General features: G+C 43.8%; 2 protein-coding genes across 5 annotated transcripts in view; both read left to right on the top strand.

Moving 5' to 3' along the window:
• The window catches only part of LOC118317000 (calcium-independent phospholipase A2-gamma-like), an 18,855-nt gene extending 4,330 nt beyond the window's left edge, over positions 1 to 14,525 (top strand). The window contains exons 1-9 of one of the 3 annotated variants that reach the window (XM_035645396.2): positions 459 to 1,205; positions 2,382 to 3,850; positions 4,013 to 4,165; positions 4,243 to 4,400; positions 5,284 to 5,378; positions 5,467 to 5,638; positions 5,741 to 5,798; positions 6,294 to 6,556; positions 7,038 to 9,594. In XM_035645396.2, coding sequence (XP_035501289.2) covers positions 2,486 to 3,850; positions 4,013 to 4,165; positions 4,243 to 4,400; positions 5,284 to 5,378; positions 5,467 to 5,638; positions 5,741 to 5,798; positions 6,294 to 6,512 — 2,220 coding nt within the window. In that variant the 5' untranslated portion in view covers positions 459 to 1,205; positions 2,382 to 2,485 and the 3' untranslated portion in view covers positions 6,513 to 6,556; positions 7,038 to 9,594. Of the gene's footprint in view, positions 1 to 458; positions 1,206 to 2,381; positions 3,851 to 4,012; positions 4,166 to 4,242; positions 4,401 to 5,283; positions 5,379 to 5,466; positions 5,639 to 5,740; positions 5,799 to 6,293; positions 6,557 to 7,037; positions 9,595 to 13,385 lie in introns of those variants that run through there. The other 2 variants (XM_035645393.2, XM_035645394.2) reach the window with 2 other exon arrangements.
• A 207-nt stretch (positions 14,526 to 14,732) lies between these two features.
• Positions 14,733 to 20,000, top strand: part of nfascb (neurofascin homolog (chicken) b) — a 16,057-nt gene continuing 10,789 nt past the window's right edge. The window contains exons 1-5 of one of the 2 annotated variants that reach the window (XM_047330869.1): positions 14,733 to 15,164; positions 17,888 to 18,027; positions 18,815 to 18,923; positions 19,017 to 19,122; positions 19,223 to 19,413. In XM_047330869.1, the coding sequence (XP_047186825.1) occupies positions 18,848 to 18,923; positions 19,017 to 19,122; positions 19,223 to 19,413 (373 nt within the window). In that variant the 5' untranslated portion in view covers positions 14,733 to 15,164; positions 17,888 to 18,027; positions 18,815 to 18,847. Of the gene's footprint in view, positions 15,165 to 17,887; positions 18,028 to 18,809; positions 18,924 to 19,016; positions 19,123 to 19,222; positions 19,414 to 20,000 lie in introns of both variants that reach the window. The other variant, XM_035645377.2, reaches the window with a different exon arrangement.

The following is a 20,000-nucleotide window of genomic DNA, read 5'->3' as shown; positions in this document are numbered from 1 at the left end:
AAACTCAACCCGACTGAATTGGCCTGATATTTTCTAGTGTGAATGTTTGTGAGGTCATTTCTGGACAGAGCTTTTTTTTGAAGCTCGTGAGCCTCTTGTGCTGTGAACATATTCCATCAACAATACATTGCAGTGCACAACAGTGTGTGATGGTTATTATTAGTTGTTGTTGTGGCTGTTGGACAGCGTCTGTCACATGACGCTGCAACAGCTGTCAGAATATTAAAATGTATTTAAAGTAGATTTTAGTCCAAAGTTACTGGTTAAACTATTTGAATATAAGCGAATCAATAAGGTAATTATTGGGAATGTGTGTGAGTACAAGGGAAGAAGAGGTGGTGCCTTCATGTTTTTACTGAGTAAGGATACAGAGCCAAAGGTGTTGGTAAATAGAATAAATTATTTTTTATCTTATGTAAATATTATTCTATATTCTATATAAAACATAACAGTGATAACTACAGTTGCATTTGAAGTACTTTTCTAGTCCTATAGATGACTCAGAGTTTCCCCTATAGGGACACTGCATGTGAAGTGGACAAGTCGGGAATCGAACAATCGACCCTACAATTAGTGGATGTACCGCCTCTGATGATTTAACATAGGGCTGTAAAATAAACCGCTCAATTGTTCACCGCTTTTCTGTTGTGATTACAGTGTAGTTATGGAATTGAAATGAATTTCATGATAAAGTTTATGAATTCATTTTCATGACCTACATTGACAAATGAGACTGTTGCTGCATTGTAATCACTCGACGTGTACTGCGGAATTTATATAATTTTAAAAGTATTTTCTGTGTGAACAAAATATCCAAACTGTAATTTACAGGCAGTTAAACTACAGTCGTGCAATCAGGTTTAACATGAGGCCTGAAGAATGTAAGTGCGTCAGCGTGTGTGTGTGTGTGTGTGTGTGTGTGTGTGTGTGTGTGTGTTGCCCCCCCCTCCCTAATTTTAGACCCCGTGCGACCCTTAAGCCCGTGTGGTCTGACAGAACATTGGTCGAGCAGCTCCGCCCCCCCACAGCTCAGCTCGACCAATAAGATTAGAGCTCTGTGTACCGTAGAAGAATCAGGTGTCAAAACATTGTAGAAAAATTGACTCTGACAGTTTGCGAGAAGTGGTGTACAATATTTTAAAAAGGACAGAAAAGTTGGTGGAACAGGAGTTGTAAAGAAGGAAGAAGTAGGTGTTGTGTCTCAGGTAAATCTATGTTTTTATTTATCAGATCTGTTCTGTCAAGGTTACAGGAGCTACAGTAAGTACAGTAAAGCTACTTAGGATCACGACCTTCCCCTGAAGTAGGAAACACAGGAGCTGTTTTTTCTGTGAAGGCGTCAGAGGAACGGTGCTCGTCTTCAGAGACCGGCCATTTTTTTGATAAATGCACTTTTAAATTGAGCAATATAGTCCATTCATTCATTCATTCATTCATTCATGTGTTAGAGATATAAGAGCAAGGCTGTGTATGTTCTGAAATATTTGAGTCTCTGGCTGAAGGCAGAGTTGTTTACAGGCCGATGTGTTCGCCCTGGGGTTTCGTGTTACAGTCCAGTCGGGACACTTTACTAGGAAACTGTGGACATTGTGGAACAAAGGCGATTGTGGAGCTTTGTGCTTTGAACACAGTCGGATCAGTTCACCTTCAAGAGGGGTTTGTTTATAGACGTGACGATGTCCTCCCGCTTTTCCAAGGAAGTTTTTGAACCGTTGTTTTAATATATTCAGTTTAATATAACTTTCATGTGCTATTGTTCGTAAAACAATAGACATTTATCCTTTACATTTTCTGGCCCTGTGCCTCCAGGGATGATGTCAGTCTATTGTTGGATTGATTCTTTATAGTTGTTCATGGTCCCCAGAGGAACAATGTTGACGAGTCAGCGCCACCATGAGGACGACGTTTGATGTTTCGAGAGAAATGTCTTTACCATTGGATGCCGTGATATTTTCCATGACGACATTTTCTCTAGCGCCACCAGACAATTATTCAGTGAAATATCAAATATGCCAACATCTATTCGATGGAGCAGCATCAGATTCAGTGCAGACGTCCAGGTTCTTTACAGTCAGATCTGTAATAGCATTGATCTCCTGAAGTTTAATGCCAAACGACGTTCCCATGAACCTCAGCTGTACCTTCTTTAGCACGAATTAGCAAATGTTAGCGTGCTAAGAAGCAACCTGCTGAACATCAACATCATTGTGAGCCTCCAAAGATGATGGCCTGTAAATCGCTGTTTTCAGAAGCGAACTTGGGAAAATGTCCGCAAAATGGCGTCCGGAAATTTTGCGAAAGGAAAGTGTTGGGACTCCGCTGCCTGTGTGAAAGCAGTCTTGTTATAATGTCTTTGCTTTTTTTTTTTTTGGTTCGCCTAGATTCTTGTTGCGTCATGGCTCGGGGCCTAAATCAGTGTGAGTGACGCCTGGACGTTGATCGATTGCCGCTGACCGCCTCAGGGTCGCTCTACCTCGTCACCAACATGTGTTCAAGTTCTGTGAACAGGACTTTGAGACACTACTGCAGAATGAGGCACCTCATGAACCTCCTGAGGAAACGCCCTCGTCCGGCCAAAGCCTCGCTCTGCCTGCACCTCTACAGATATTCACTGCTGTCACCACCTCATCTGCCCAGATTTACAGGAAATGCCACTTTTACAAGTCTGAACCACAGTGACCCAGGCTCTTCTGCCTCGTACCACTGCAAACATCCCCGGCTTGTGTGTTTTTACTCGTCCTCCAATAGGGATGTGTTCAAAGCCGAAGCTCCCGTTGGGATCGTTGAGGAGACCCGGAACAGTTTTCATTGGAATTCCCTTGGTCAATCATTTAATCAACTGTCCGGACACATTAACAGTTACTTCAAGAGAAAGCACGTTTTACCTCTTGCTGAAAATGCCAGCCTTGATGCCGCAGCTCCAGAGTTTCTTGGCAGGTCGCAGAGGCGAAGTCTAAGTCAGCGAGGAGGAGCCGCAGAGAAAAGTGAATCTGAGGGCAAAGACGCTCACCAGGTCCAGGAACGCAAAGACCGACCGGAGAGCTCGGCAACCAGTCCTTCAAGCCGGGAAACGTCTGGACTGCAGTTATTTCACATCAGCTCTTTGGCAACGAGATTTGGCGAGAGCTACAGTTACGTCACTAATCACATTAACACAGTCTTTTCCCAGGGTCCTGCAAAAGTTGAATTGCAGGAGAATGTGCAAACCCTGTCTTCCGCCAGAGGCACGCACAGAAGGCAGAAGAGAAGGAAAATGACAAACACTTGTGGAATGAGCTCTGAGCAAGAGAAACCGAGAGCTGAGCAGGCAACAGTGGAACCTCAGGATCCGTCTATCAGCAGCTGGGAGGAGGGCTACCTTCACTTTGCGGGACACATCAATAAATACTTTGGTGCTAAAGTTTCAGATGAAGTCCAGAGCAGGAGAGAGGAGCGTCCTCTGCAAAAGACGAGCACTGACAGTTCAACACAGTCTACCGCACAAACTCAACGTGCTACGTCACAAGTGAAGCACGACGAACCGGAGACTCGAGGTCTTTTCCACAGCAGCCATTTTGTGACTAATTTTGCAGAGAACTATTTCCAAACGGCCGGTCACATCAATCAGTACTTCAATGGTCCAAGTGAACTGGACAGAGACGAAGACACCGATAGGAATCTTCCAACCGTTGACCCCGGGTCTGAGACCTCGGAGAGACTCACAAAGACTGTGACCTTTGTGGATTTCCTTCGCCACCCGACAACTGCCATCCCGGACCTGCTGGGATCTTTCCTGAAACTGGGCCCCTTTACCCAGACGAGTCAAACCAAACCTGCCATGACATCATCACAGGCCATGTTGAATAAAAAGGTGAGTTGAGGTCACACGTAACCTGAGCTCATTCTGCAAGATGGTGCTTCTCTAAAATGTAATTTTAACCACTGCAGGATATGAAAAAGTTAGTCTTGAAAGAGAAGCTAAAAACAAACTTGTGCAAACGTTTGTAAGTGACTTCTGGTTGTTGGCTGTCAGCTTGTGTTGAGCCGGAGGCAGGCGGAGGAAATCACACGAGGGTTGATCGTCAGTCTGGGACAGGCTTCGTCTCCGGCAGCTCTGGTCGCCTGCGTGGAGACGCTCAACGAGCACCTCATCCGTCACCCGTCATGCAACGCTGTCATATGGCAGGTCTGTTGGAGGAGCAACGATCACATTATGACAGTTTTGATCGCACTGAGTTCTTAAAGATGTTTCTGTTTTTCCAGGAGAAAACTGCCGTCGCCCTGCTGAAGAAGCGTCGAACCTACAGAGACGACCGAGCGCTTCAGGACGCGCTGAGAGAAACCTTGGCTCTCATTGGCTACGTGGATCCGGTCAAAGGTCGCGGCATTCGAGTGCTCTCAATTGATGGTGGTGGCACGAGGTATACTTATTATATTTATTGTTCTAAATGAATTATTTTCCTTCCATGATACTAGAACTAAAGCTGCAACTCAAAATCATTTTAATAAGCAATGAATATTTCAATTATTTTCTCAGTTAATCGATTTATTGTTTAATCTGTGAAACGTCAGAAAATAGTGAAAAAATATAAAACCCAAGATAACATCTCCAAGTTGCACATCTGATCTGACAAATCATTTACAGTTTAGGTGCAAATATGACAAAAATATCAAACCCTCACATTTGAAAAGCTTAAAAGAATGAATGTTTTACATTTTGCAGTACAGTGAAGAAATACTCTATAAGTAAAAGTACCAAAGTGTTGTCATCAAATTTAGCTCACTTATTGTGTAGAATGACTTATTTCAGAATAATGTATATTATTAGGTTATAATCCTTGAAGTATTAATCAGTACATCACTTTAATGTTGATGATGGTAAAATGTTGGGGAATTCACTTTATTAGATTCATTTTCTCCAGGCATCAAAAAAGTCTTATTATACTATCTATCTGTAAATCATATTTTGAATTATTAATCAGAATCTGCAGATTGGCTATTTAATAAAGTTTAGGATTAACTTCTCTTCTTAATTCATCAACTGGTTTTATCAGATCAACACAGACGCTTGATTATCATGTTCTGTCCTATAAACATATTTTGAATCATGTCAAAAATTGTATTTGATGTGTGTGTGTGTGTGTGTGTGTGTGTGTGTGTGTGTGTGTGTGTGTGTGTGTGTGTGTGTGTGTGTGTGTGTGTGTGTGTGTGTGTGTGTGTGTGTGTGTGTGTGTGTGTGTGTGTGTGTGTGTGTGTGTGTGTGTGTGTGTGTGTGTGTGTCATGACCGTCTTGTCTTTTTCCAGAGGAGTGGTGCCTCTGCAAGTGTTAAAGCTACTGGAAGATGAGACGGGCAGAGAGATCCACCAGCTGTTTGACTACATCTGTGGCGTGAGCACAGGTGACAAAAGACAAATTATTGTGTTCTTCTCATCTTCACATGTATCTCCGTCTGGAAATGATCATTCTGCTGCGTGTGTTCATTCCAGGTGCTGTTCTCGCCTTCATGCTGGGTCTGGCCCGGTTCTCTCTGGAGGAGTGTGCCGACATGTATCATCGGTTTGGCTCTGAAGTGTTCCGTCAGAACCCGCTGGTCGGCACCATGAAGATGGGCTGGAGTCACTCCTACTATAGCACAGAGACGTGGGAAACAATATTACGGTATAGATGAATAAACAAAACCAGACACGTGCTCCAGTGAAGAAAGCAAGAATGTCAAGAAGAGCATGATACCGACTGTCTGTCTGCTTTTGTCCCGTTTAGAGAAAAGATGGGAAACAGAGTTCTTATTAAAACAGCCAGAGATGAGTTGAGTCCCAAGGTAAGAACACAGTCACCCCAGCACTTGAGTTTACAGCTTCTGTATTAGTATGTCCCCTTGTGGTGGAACATGTAAACTACAATTACAAGTGTTACTCCAACAGATCTTTAACGTCGTTTCCATTTTATTTCCTGGTGTTTTGTTATTTTATCACAACAGAAACAACAGTAACTCACAGGTACTGACTAATTCCTGGTGATAGCTGCAGGTGTGGTGCTCTCTCTGGTTAACACAGACTCACACTAACTGACTAGTGTGCAGCTGGTATTGCTCAGTGGGTTACACCGCTGACTTTGTTACAGAAGGATGGGTGGTTCGATTCCCGATCAAAAAGTGTGGTGCCCTGGGCGAGGCTTTAATGCTATCTGCCTACCTAAACGCTTGTTGTGAGTTGCTTTGGACAAGTGTCAACTAAATGAATGTACAGTGCTGTAAAATTTGCAGCAACTGTAGTTAGCACAGGTTTAACAGAGGGTATCGTTGGTATCTGCTCAGGTGTCGGCAGTGAGTGCCGTGGTGAACTGGGGCACCAGTCCGAAGGCCTTCGTCTTCCGGAACTACAACCACAAACCTGGTTCCCTCAGCCGCTACGCAGGAGGCTCAGGCTACCAGATGTGGCAGGCGGTCCGAGCGTCTTCCGCTGCGCCAGGATACTTCCAGGAGTTCCCCCTTCAAAGTGATATTCACCAGGTAGGAAACGACAGTCGTTTCTGATACATTTATTTATTGTTTTGTTTACAACAGATGGAATAAAAATGTAATGAGATGAGATGAGATGAGATGAGATGAGATTCAACTTTATTGTCATTACACATATACAAGTATAGAGTAACGAAATGAGGTTTGGCATCTCACCAGAAGTGCAATAAGCAGATAGTGCAAGAGTCTGTGCTATGTACAAAAGTAATTACAGAATTTACAGATAGGATTAATGGGATGCTATAAATATAAATAAATACTATAAATATAAGTATAAGTGTATTCTACAGACTATAATATACAGATTAAGGTGCAGTGAACATGCTATGCTAGGTAACAGATAATATACAGAATATACAGAATATGGACAAATGTACAGGTCGATAACTTATTGAGGTGATATGAACATACTATACAGATTTAGTTGCAGTGGACAATAATACAGGTGGATGAGAGATGTGTGTGTGTGTGTGTGACCAGGAGGAGTGGTGGGGGGATGATGGGTGTGAGGAGATATGCAGGGGCAGGGGGGTCAGCGTATAATGAATATACAAAAGTTATTTTGGGTGGTGAAGTAGGAGGAATGACAGGTTTCACTTCATAAACCTGCTCTTCATCAGTCTTTATATGAAATCCAAAAAAGACCGGAACTTTCAAACTTTCAAACAGTCTTTTATCATGAATACAAAAGTACAGACATGTTCCTAAGATTTATCCTATAACGTACAACAAGTACACCAAAATCTTGGTTCTACTGCAGTTACTAATATTAATATGTATAACATTGAAGTTGAGCAGATTTATTATGAAGGGAACAAAGGAGTTTGTACATCTAGTGTGCTTGTTATAGGCTGCTCTAAATCTCCTGCCTGAAGGAAAGTTTCAAACTCACAGTGCAGTCTGATATAGACCTCGCCTTACGGAGGACCAAGAGAACCATCTGTTTTCACACAGGGGCAAGTACTTATATCTGTACTTGGTGTCAGCAATTACCCAAATGTAAGTACTTGTACTTGATTGGCACATCTCAGTACTACACCTAAGTTTCATCTTTTGAATAAAGTTTCTACACCGAATGATCCACCGAACAAACCAAACAATCCCTCCAAGAATCTTTCTTTGAACAGGATTTAGAAACAGGTCTGAAGCCTGTGTTCAGTGCTGCGAGTGGGGCAGCACCTCTGTTGAAATTTGAATGTCAGATTTTGATTAAACAAGCAGAAATGAAATCCTCAAGATCACTTCAAAGGCCACTTCACAGGCATTCCATGGTGACATCATCAGATCTATTATGTATGTGGTGCTGCAGCTCTCCAGTGAAATCGTTTCAAACTTTTCAGCATGAAACAAGAGACAAAACATAAAGACTTAAGATTGGATCAGACAAGATCTTTTCAGTGAACAACTTTAACTTTACACATCAAGGTTGTTTAGAACCTAATTCCTCCGCCACCACATTATACACCATGCCGCCAAGAAGCAAAATCCCTCAATTAGTCAAAGGTTGGAAAAGGGACATCTCAAAAGAAGTTCCACAGTCTGCCACTCCTCAGGCACTGGGGACGAAAGACAGTCGGCAAAATCACAGCCAAAACACATTTCAATCGGGCTCTGAGAGAGACCGGGTATTACAGAACCCCAGAACCGACATCATAAACCAGAGGGCTAAGCAGAACGCCCATCTACAAAGGATTGCAGGGAAGCCAAGTAAAATTCCTCGATTGGTCAGAGGTTTGAACAGGGACCTCTCAAAAGAAGGCCCACCGTCTGCCACCCCTCAGAAGTTGGTGAGAAAAGACTGTCAGCAAGACAACAGTCAGAACACATTTCGTCCGGGCTCTCAGACAGACCGGATGCTACAGAACCCCAGGAGTTTTGGCACAAAGCCGAAGGCTACGCAGGACGTCCATCTCCAAAGGACGTCGGAGGTGCTGCAGCTACAAAGGGAGAAAAACAAGACTCTCCAAGAAGAACTTGGCAGAGTCAGAGCTTCATGCCAAGAGGACAAACAAAGGTATGAAGCTGGAGTCCTCACAATGACGCAGCAGGTTAAAGACCTTCAGGAAGCGCTTGACATGGAAATCAAATCTCGTGCAGGGAGAGAGTCACAGGACAAGATCTGGTTGCAAAAGCTGAGGGCTGAGCAGGACACTGAGCACCAGGTGGAGAGGAAGAACAAACAGATTCTCCAAGAAGAACTGGACACAGTCAGAGCCTCATACCAAAAGGACAAACAAAGGTATGAAGCTCGAGTCCTCACAATGACACCGCAGGTTAAAGACCTTCAGGAAGCGCTTGACTTGGAAATCAAATCTTGTGCCAAGAGAGAGTCACAAGACAAGATCTTGTTGCAAAAGCTGAGGGCTGAACAGGACGCTGAGCGCCAGGTGGAGAGGAAGAAAAAACAAATTCTCCAAGAAGAGCTGGACAGAGTCAGAGCTTCATGCCAAGAGGACAGACAAAGGTATGACGGCCTTCAGCAAGCGCATGACATCGAAATCAAGTCTTGTGCAGAGAGAGAGTCACAAGACAAGATCTGGTTGCAAAAGCTGAGGGCCGAGCTCCAGGTGGAGAAAGAGGACAAACAGATTCTCCAAGAAGAACTGGACAGAGTCAGAGCCTTACACCAAAAGGACAAACAAAAGTATGAAGCTGGAGTCCTCACAATGACGCAGCACGTTAAATATATTCAGGATGAGTTTGACAAGCTGCAGTTCCTCACGGATATAGAGAACCCCATTAAGAAAAAGGCTTCAACCCTGAAGGAAGTCCAACACTTACTGGGACTGAGAAAACCTCAGAGATGGACGACGCCAAACGAGCCGGCAGTGGCCAACAGGACAATGTCACAGCCAGATGGTGACGGATTGATTCCCAGTCACGAGCCATCATGAATGTGATCATTGTCTCCTGAGGCATTGTGGGTTTTCTTTTGGTGCTCTGGTTTCTCCCATTAAAAAAACAAACAAAAAAAACTTTCAAATTGAGATATCAGCTTGAAGTACTTTTCTGTAGGTTTTTGAAGTTATACGGATTTATTCCCATTTATATATTTGTATACATTTGAAAAATGAAAAATAAAAATTTCTTGCATATATTGCTGTATTTATTAGTATTTGTTTTTTACATGATGTTTTTCGGTGATGTCTTTGCATTTTTATTAATGTGAAGGAAAAAGAAACAAAAACAATTTTTAGACTGAGAAACCAACGAGATCTTTAATCACAAGATAATATATATTTTTTGGATCATTTTTTGGGTTGATCTTGGCCTTTGACCGATAAGTTCCAAAAGTTAATAATTTGACGGTTACCTCCCGACGACATTACCAGTTTGATGAAATTCCATTAAAGCATTGTTGGGTTATTTTCTCCACGCGTACAAACACAGGGGCAAAAACAACAAAGTAAAAGGCTAAGTACAACACCAAAATCTTGGTTTACTGCAGTTACTAATATAAATATGTATAATATACAAGTTGAGCAGGTTTATTACGATGGGAATTAAGTAGTTCCTACTTCTAGTGCGCTTGTTACAGGCTGCTCTAAAACTCGCCTGAAGGAAGGTTTCAAACTCAGTGCAGGGGGAGACTCTTGCAGTCTGATCTTGTCTTAAGGAGGTCCCCTGTTTCTCGAAGAGACCCATCTTCTTCGGGCATGTCATTTCCACTCAAGGGCAAATACTGCCTGGAAAAAAACAGTACAAGAAGAAATGGAATCCTCCAATCAAAGTTCACTTCAAAGGCCACTTCACAGGCATTCCATGGTGACATCATCAGATCCCTTATGTATGTGGTGCTGCAGCTCTCCAGTGAAATAGTTTCAAACCTTTCGGCATGAGACCAGACAAGATGTTGTGAGGAAGAAAAAACTTCAGATCGAATCAGACATCTGCTCAGCGAACAACTTTCACTTAACACATGAAGGTTAATTTGAACCTAACTCAACCTCCACATTTTACAGCATGCCGCCAAGAAGTAAAATCCCTCAATTGGTCAGAGGTTGGAACAGGGACCTCTCAAAAGAAGGCATTCAGTCTGCCACTCTTCAGAAGCTGGGGAGGAAAGACAGTCAGCAAGACAACAGCCAGAACACATTTGGTTGGGGCTCTCAGAGAAACCGGGTGTTACAGAACCCGAGAACCTATGACATAAAGCCAGGGGCTAAGCAGGATGCCCAACTCCAAAGGATGGCAGTGAAGCCAAGTAAAATCCCTCAATCAGTCAGAGGTTTGAACGGGGTCTTCTCAAAAAAAAGCACACCGTCTGCCACTCCTCAGAAGTTGGGAAGGAAAGACAGTCAGAACACATTTCGTCTGGGCTCTCAGAGAGACCGGGTGTTACAGAACCCCAGAACCTACAGGGCTAGGCAGGACGGCCATCTCCAAAGGATGGCAAAGGAGCCAAGTAAAGTCACTCAAATGGCCAGAGGATCGAACAGGGACTGCTCAAAGGAAGGCCCTCAGACTGCCACTCCTCAGAAGTTGGGAAGGAAAGACTGTCAGCAAGGCAACAGCCAGAACAAATTTTGTTGGGGCTCTCAGAGAGACCAGGTGTTACAGAACCCCAGAACCTATGTCATAAAGCCGAGAACTAAGCAAGACGGCAATCTCCAAAGGATGGCAGAGGTGCCAAGTAAAATCCCTCAAATGGTCAGAGGTTTGAATTGGGACCACTCAAAAGAAGGCACACAGTCTGCCACCCCTCAGAAGCTGGGGGGGAAAGACTGTCAGCAAGACAACAGTCAGAACACATTTCGTTGTGGCTCTCAGAGAGACCGGATGTTACAGAACCCCAGAACCTACATGAGGGCTAAGCAGGATGCCCGGCTCCAATGGATGGCAGAGGTGCCAAGTAAAATCCCTGAAATGGCCAAAGTTTCGAACAGGGACCTCTCAAAAGAAGGCACACAGTCGGCCACTCCTCAGAAGCTGGGGGGTGGGGACTGTCAGCAGGACAACAGTCAAAACACATTTCGTTGGGGCTCTCAGAGAGACCAGGTGTTACAGAACCCCAGAACCTATGTCATAAACCCAAAGGCTAAGCAGGATGCCCATCTCCAAAGGATGGTAGAGGATCTTCAGCTAGAGAGAGAGAAAAACAAGACCCTCCAAGAAGAACTGGACAGAGTCAGAGCTTCATGCCGAGAGGACAGACAAAGTAATAGGTCTAGCGCAGACGGAGAGTCACAACACCAGCGCTTGCTGCAGAAAATGAAGGCTGAGCTCCAGGTGGAGAGAGAGGACAAACACATTCTCGAAGAAGAACTGGACAGAGTCAGAGCTTTATACCAAGAGGACAAACAAAGGTATGAAGCTGGAGTCCTCACAATGACCAAGCAGGTTAAAGACCTTCAGCAATCACTTCAATTAGAAATCAAGTCTCGTGCAAAGAGGGAGTCACAAGACAAGATCTGTTTGCAAAAGCTGAGGGCTGAGCAGGAGGCTGAGCTCCAGAAGGAGAGGAAGAACAAACAGATTCTCCAAGAAGAACTGGAAAGAGTCAGAGCTTCATACCAAAAGGACAAACAAAGGTATGAAGCTGGAGTCCTCACAATGACTCAGCAGGTTCAAAACCTTCAGGATGAGGTTGACAAGTTGCTGTCCCTCACTAATATGGAGAATGCCTCCACCTTGAAGGAAGTCCATCACTTTCTGGGACTGAGAAAACCTCAGAGATGGACGCTGCCAAATGAGCCGGCGGTGGTCAACAGGATGATGTTACGGCCATATGGCAATGGATCAATTCCCAGTCACGAGCCATTATGAATGTGAACACCTCCTCCTGATGTGGTGTGGGTTTTCTTTGGGTGCTCTGGTTTCTACCAAAAAAGTGTTAGTTAACAAATTAAAATATTTCCTTTAAGTACTTTTCTGTACAGTTTTGTAGTTATAAGGAGCTACACCCATTTATATATGTATATATTTGAAAAATAAAATGACTTTCCTCCATATATTGCTGTATTTATTAGTATTTGGTATTTTTACAGTGAAGCTTTGAACGAACCTGTTGTCAAATGGAAGCTTTACACTGAGATTCAATTCATTATTCTACCTGTTTTCGACCCATAACTTTTAACGTTTTGATTCACTTTCACCACCAGATTAATGGCGAGATTGCTGTCCACTTGTTCTCCTTGTATGACCAACCACACCTCAATGACCTGTACTGCACACAAAAACAATAAAATAAATTTCAGTAGGAAAGAATTAAATAAAACATAAATCTAGGGTTAGAAAAAGTTCAATGACTGCCATCTGCTATGTCAAAGATTCACACTACCTACCTTTAGGCAAAAATGACAAAATATATAAAGATTCTAGCCTGGGACCAAGACGAAATCTGGGAACTCGTTTCATTTGCTCTGCCAGACTCGGTCTGGATCCCCCTCCATTGGGAAGGGATTTCCAACCAACAGAAAACTTGCCAGTCTGCGTCCGTTGCTAACGCTTCTTGGAAATCGAAAAATGACCTGAGAAGTCCCAGACTTAAAGGCATTTGAATATTTTAGGATCTGTCCCATTTCCCCAATTTGGCCCTACCCCTTGGCCCTACCCATCCATTTTGCGCATTCCTGCATATGGTAGGGTGACACTTTTCTTTTGAAGATCAAGGGGTAGGGGTTATCTACCCCTTTAAACAAATTCAAACATCCCTTCAAACGTAGGGTGGTCAGATGCTGACTTCAGGTGGGGGGGTAAAGGGGTAGGGCCAAGGGGTAGGGCCAAGTGAGGGGAAATGGGACGGACCATTAGTCTAGCTGCGCCAGGACATAACAATACATTCTTTAATCCCACTTATTAAGAAACCTGCTTTATTGTTATTTGTTCATTTTCAAGCTATAATTCAGGGTAGATTATTATTGAACAAAATTCTTGTCCTCTTTGTAGGACGGAGGAATTATCCTGAACAACCCCTGTGCCTTGGCAGTCCACGAAAGCCGTCTGTTGTGGCCCAACCAGCCCTTCCAGTGTGTGTTGTCCCTTGGCACCGGTCGCTTTGACAATGCTAAGAAGGGCCCTGCCACCTCCACCAGCCTGAGGGCCAAAATCAGCAACCTGATCTGCAGTGCCACGGACACTGAAGGGGTCCACACACTTCTGGACGACCTGCTCGCCTCAGACGTCTACTTCCGCTTCAACCCCATGCTGAGTGCCGTGGTGTCCCTTGACGAGAGCCGCCCGGGGGCCCTGAACCAGCTGCGGAGAGACACCCACAGCTACCTGGAGAGAAACCGGCCCAAACTGGCCCGGCTCTGTTTGGTGCTCGGGGCAGAGCGGTCGGCCGTGAGCAGATCTAAAGACTGGATGAGTGGGAGGGCCTGGGAGATGAAACAGAGATGGATGTGAGCAGGTATAAGAAAGAAAAAAAAAGTAGATGCATATTACTTACACGGATCAGCTTCAGTGCTAAAATATCTGTTTTTCATGTTGTGGCTGATCAGTGAACATAAAAAAACGATTTGCTGAAATGTGCTCTATGGATGACGATGTCAGTCAATGGTGCAGGAATTTGGAGCCAGATGATTTTGTTTTCAAGACGACCTCAAGCTAACATAATAAACTTAGATTGTAAACATGCTAGCTAGCTCAATATCATCATTTGTGGGCGTGTTAGCGTGCCATTGTTTCAAATACCTCATATCACAACTGTGCCCAAATGCAGCCTCACAACCACTAACATGGCTGCAGACTTTTATTTATTCATTATTTTCTTTTCTTATAATCCTAAATTATAATGTTGTTCAATTGCATTGTAATGTGTCTGTTATTTTTCCGTCTTGTAGTGTATGTGTGATCGATGCAACGGCATCAACAGGTCTCACATCCATATACCATATCGTCTGACTTCTCGACGTATACGCGAAGAACAAATACGCACATTCATAAAGTAAAGCATCTCACGCACTTTTTTTTGTCAAGGTTTGTTTAAGTTCCATACGTGAAATATTTTTGTTATATGTTTTTTGTATCATATTGTCTTATTGATTCTTTGAGTGTACATCTAAAATAAATTTATATTTATTAGGACTTGTTAACTTTTTTGTTTTGTTTACTGAACATATTGAGTGAAATGATTTATGAATGAGGGAGAAGAAGTCGTCCAGTTGCCGGGAGGAGACGGGTTAAATCCCGTCCCATGTGTCTGGAAGCTGTGCGCTCCCTGTCCACAATACTCTGACTTTGTCCCAAACAGAACCAGCTTTGTGAGGCCGAGTGTGAGCGATCGTGTCAGCCAGAGTGAAGATACTAAGGTCAGTGTGCCGCCCACTTCTCGCACCATGAAAATCCAACAACAAACATTTTAAAATACAGAATCATCGGAGTTGACTGTTGCTGAAAGTAGCCTGATGACACATTAGCCTTTTCTCACCAACTTGTGCGTGACGCGTCGGCTCGGTGTCACTTTTCCGTCACAGTGGAGATGACGTCATATTTATGTGTGGACTTCACAATGGATTTATTATGACGGGCTCTCGTGTGTGTGACCCCGGCTCGAAACAGCCGTCCTGATTGGCCGCATGAGCCTCTGTCATCTTCTCTTTCACCTGCTTTAACATGACGGAGGCACAAACATCAGATGCTGCTGCTGTGAACCTGCGGTGACACTGGATGGGACCGAAGTTGAGCGTCCGGGTTTCACTGCAACGAGAGGAAAAGAAAACGAAGGTAGGAACTCACTCACAGATTCATAAACGGTTGGATTACAACATGTCAGCACGCTGCAGCTCTTCCAGCTGTCGTTCAGGACCGGACGAGCATCAGTGGACGTCGACGTCTTCTTGATGACGTCATAGTCCGAGCTGAGAAGTGGGGCGGGGTCTAAAACCACCTCAGCAGATTAGCACACGATATTGTTCAGCTTACACCTGCCCCTGAGACGACGGGCTGGGACAATCATCTTCATGTGGCAATGTTGAAGAGATGAATGTAATGTGTATTGAACTTTACAGCAACTACTAACTAAAACATTAAGAAGTTTTCCATCATACTGCAACTGTCTGATGACTAAGTATCCCTGGGTCTTTCTCTGACTTTTCCTTTTAGCTGTTCGTTGACATTTGTCATTTGAGTGAAATGTTTCGACAACTATTCGATAAAGATCATGAAATCTGGTCCAGACGTTCACGTTCACCTCAGGATCAGTTGCAGGAACTTTGATGACCCCTCAACATTTCATGTAGCTTCACCACTGCTGATTCCGATCTGTGCAAAATGATGAGATACCTTCAAACATGACGACATTTCCCATCAGCCTCAGCGCTGCTCTGAGCTTATCGTGCCACTAAGCGAATGCTAGCATGCTAACAGGCTAAACTACAATGGTGAACATGCTAAATAGCACGCCCGCTAACTATCATCATGCTAGCAGTGTAACTGTAAGCATGTTATGCTTTGTAGTGGAAAGTAACTACAGTACGTACAATGTTGTGGTACTAAAACTTTACTTATTATATTCAACAATTACAATGCAAAAAAAATTTGACTTAATTACCTTTATTTGATAAGTGACTTTAATGATTCAGATTAAAAAATATATTTTTAAGATAAGATACATATTGGGGAAATTCAGCAGCAGCAAGAGTCGAAGGCATTGGGGAAAAGGTAGATAATAAAATATGGCAAAAAATAGAAAATAACTATAAAAAAGACTGTAATAAAAGGTATTTATATTTCATACACGAGTGCAAGTAATTGAAAATGTTAGTCTAAGTAATAAAATATGAATATGTACATACATATACATACACACATATACACATGTATACATATATGTACATGTATACATATACACAGCCAGACACATATATTGCACAGGATGAGGGGAAAAAAATCAAGTAAGTTGAGATTTTATTGATCCTGAGGCGGAATGTCTCATCGACCAGTGTATCAAGTAATCCTGGAAGTTTACCTGATGCACGATGAGTGTTTCTACACTCTGACATTTCTATCTTCTTCCACGTCTGCTTCATGCTGACGTGGGCGTCGGGCTCAGAGCGTCGCTGTGGTGACAGACGACCTCACCGACTTCAGCGGCGTGAGGCAGGAACATCGTCCCGCTGAGGAGTTCCTCCGCAGCCTCTTCTTCGTGTGGTCGTCCCCCTGACGCAGTGACGTCAGAGTGATAGGTGCTCTCGGTCTGAATGGGCAGCCTGTGTGGTTGGACCCTCCCCCTCCCACGCACCATCTGCTCTTACCCGAAAACCCCTGGGCGCACGTGCCCGACAACACCGGCGAGCACAGAGGCCTTGTTGTCGTCACTGAGCCGGCCTTGTCCGCCGCGCTGCCTCTTCCCTGTGCAATCTGGTGCATGGCACTGATCCCCGCTCACTGCATGGCCTGCTGCCGTCCCCCGCGAACGCCGAGAGAAGCCCCGCTCCCAGAGCCAAGACGCTCGACGAGCCCCCTTCTGCTTTTGTTGTCTGCGTGAGGAAAGTCCAGTTGTGTTTCAGACGTTCAGAGGAAACCGAGTCTGGCTGGTTTGACGTCACGACGGCGCTGACGCTCCCCTGACACACGTGAATGAAAAGAAATCGATTCAGTATTGATCATGAATCCCTCCATGCAAACGTTCCTTACCTAACAATCCTCATGACCTTACCTCGCCCCAGCACTATTGTCTGGCCCGGTCAGTCCGTCCCTGTGCGGATGCCAGGAAGCCCACACAGGTCAGGACTCCGTCCGCTGCCGTGTGACGGCTTTTGTCTCACGAATACAGCTTCTCCTGCGTCTTTGTGTCGAGAAAACAAAACTGCTCCTTCCCCCTTGTGTAGGTTTTCTGAATGGTAATGACCTTCGTCTCCTCTGAGGATGTGCATGTGAATGAGCCAGTCCAAAAGAGATAACATTTGATTTTACAAGAATGTGGCGTTCAGGAGGTGTGGAGGGAGAATGTCGGGTATATTTCCATCCTCCAGGGCTATGGAGTCGTGTAACTTGATATATTTTTCCCGCATGTAAAATTCATATGAGAGAAAACAAACATTTCTTTCATTCTCTGTCCCCTCAACAATGAAACCCACACTCTGATGTCATCAAAACCAACAGGAATGCAAATTGTACAGAATATGGCTCGTTGTGTTCCTCCCAGTGTACTGTACTGATCGGGCATCGCGGCTCACCCTGGACCCGGGTGAAGCAGATATCATTGAGTTATGAGAGAGAAACATATGATCTGACGCCACGCGGTGATTCTCTGAACTCGGACAAACTGTGTGAGTGTGTTGGACGGAGATGGATTGTTGCGGATTCTGGTCGCAGCAGTGGAGAGTGGTGGGTGAGCTGTGGGTGGTGTATGATGCCCATTCATTATTCATGAGGCGAGTGGGCCGAGCGTGAAGTGGCAGTGGCTGAAAGAACCTCTGTGACTGAAGTGTATCAACTCCTCTCAGGGTTCTCGACCTGATGTTTGAGGCACTGGAACGTGAATGAATCGATCACCTGGAGGAGAGGCATTGGAAATTATCGACGCGCTGCGGACGCCACGGCGATGGGGAGGAGAGAGCCCTGATCTGACTGTACGTGACATGAGGTGAGGAAACATTGTGACAGTTTATTACCTCGTCTTCTCGCTGCAGCTCGAGACTCAGTTCAATCACCTGATCTTATGTTTGAGCGGAAATTCTGAGAGAATCTGTTTGGTGTGAGAGATGAAAAGTAACTAAGTACATTAAGGCTGCAACCAACCATTATTTTTATTATTGACTAATCCATCAATTATTTTCTCGATTAATCGATTAGTTGTTTGGTCCATAAAATTCACATGAAAAGGTGAAAAGTATTGACTGTGTTTCCCACATTGAAGAAGCTGAAATCAGAGAATTATGCCTTTTTTTTCATAAACCGATTAATCAATTATCAAAATAGTTGGTGATTAATTTAGTAGTCGATTACTAATCGATGAATCGATTCACTGTCGCAGCTCAAAAGTATTTTGATTCAAATACTGAAATTTGTACTTTTACTCTTCTACATTTAATTTACATTTAACTAAACTACGTTTACCTGACAGTTTCCATTATATTATCTTATATATCAAACAAATTTAGTTGTTGAAGACTGATTTTCCCCCTTAACTCAACTATTATCTCATTCATACATCTAATTTATTTTTATATTTTTCATATTTTACCTTTAATTAAACTTTACTGAACTTTTACTGAAACAAATTTCCTGCTTTCGTTTCTCCACCACTGTAAAATGTTCACATCTGGAAGGTGGATGGTTTGTGAACCATCAGTGAAATCACTCAGTAATTGAAACTTAATGAACTTTTAAAGATTTCTTCTTCTTCTTCTCCTTGTTTATTCCAAGATCAGGAGAATTGCTGCTGGATTAAATGAGCTGTAACCATGGTGACACTGGTCAAACCAGCGCTGCTGCTACTTGTATGGCAGAGTGTTTGGTCTTTGGACGTCCCTCTGGAAAGTAAGGCAGTAACTCAACTTCCTGTCGATGTGTCCTGTTGAATCATCTGCTGTTACAATCTACGAGGCTGATTTTATTTCTGTCCGCCGGCAGTCAGACAACCCCCCACCATTGTGAAGCAGTCGATGAAGGAGCATATTGTTGACCCTAAAGACACCATGGTCATCGAGTGTGAAGCCAAAGGAAACCCTCATCCCATGTAAGAGCCGCTGAACTCTTTTATTCAAGCTGACATTTATTATCTGCCAGGGGAAATAAACCTTCCCTGATTTTTCTGTCTTTTTCGCTCAATCGTGAAGTTTCTCTTGGAGGCGCAACGGGAAGTATTTCAACGTGGCGCGTGACGCTCAGACGTCCATGCGCAGGCGCTCGGGGACGCTGGACATCTACGCCTGGAACGATCCAGAACAGTACGAGGCAGAGTACCAGTGTATCGCCTCCAATGAGTACGGCTCCGCATACTCCCACAAGATCCGACTCCGACTTTACAGTAAGTTCGTACCTGGGAGATTCACTGTGACCTTGGTTTGGGCAGTGACTCCGTCCACACGTCACTAACACTTAAAGCTACAGTGTGTAATATTTAAAGGAACTTATTCACAGAAGTTGAATATATTGTCCATAACTCTGTGTTCATATATGTTAAATATAGTTCCATGAGGTGGACCGACCTCCGTGTGAGTCTCCATGTTTCTACGTCGTGTTTGAATACGGTTGTTGAACTAAACGCTCCAGAATACGTTGCGTTCACATTGGATTTTCAGACGCTGCCGGAAACCGGAAATGGAATCAGCCGTGCGCCGCCATAAAGTGTCCCCTGTCGGTCGCTTGGTTGGTTGCTGTTTGCAACTTTACCACCAGATGCCGCCAGAAAAGTATAAAAATTACACACTGGTTCTTTAAGAACCCATTTAACAAAAAAAGCAATTATAATATTTGGTCAAAATATTGTCAATGTACTGTAATACATCAGACTTTGAATTGACTGTCAATCCGCAATGTACAGAAATCTGAATACTATCTCAAAATGCAAGTTTAAGAATGTGTGAATACTAGTTACTAACTAATTTAAAAGAG

The sequence above is a fragment of the Scophthalmus maximus genome, chromosome 3 (assembly GCF_022379125.1).
Source record: "Scophthalmus maximus strain ysfricsl-2021 chromosome 3, ASM2237912v1, whole genome shotgun sequence".
Classification (NCBI taxonomy): domain Eukaryota; kingdom Metazoa; phylum Chordata; class Actinopteri; order Pleuronectiformes; family Scophthalmidae; genus Scophthalmus; species Scophthalmus maximus.
The sequence above is the reverse complement of the archived record's forward strand: the minus strand, read 5'-3'. Positions and strand labels throughout refer to the sequence as shown.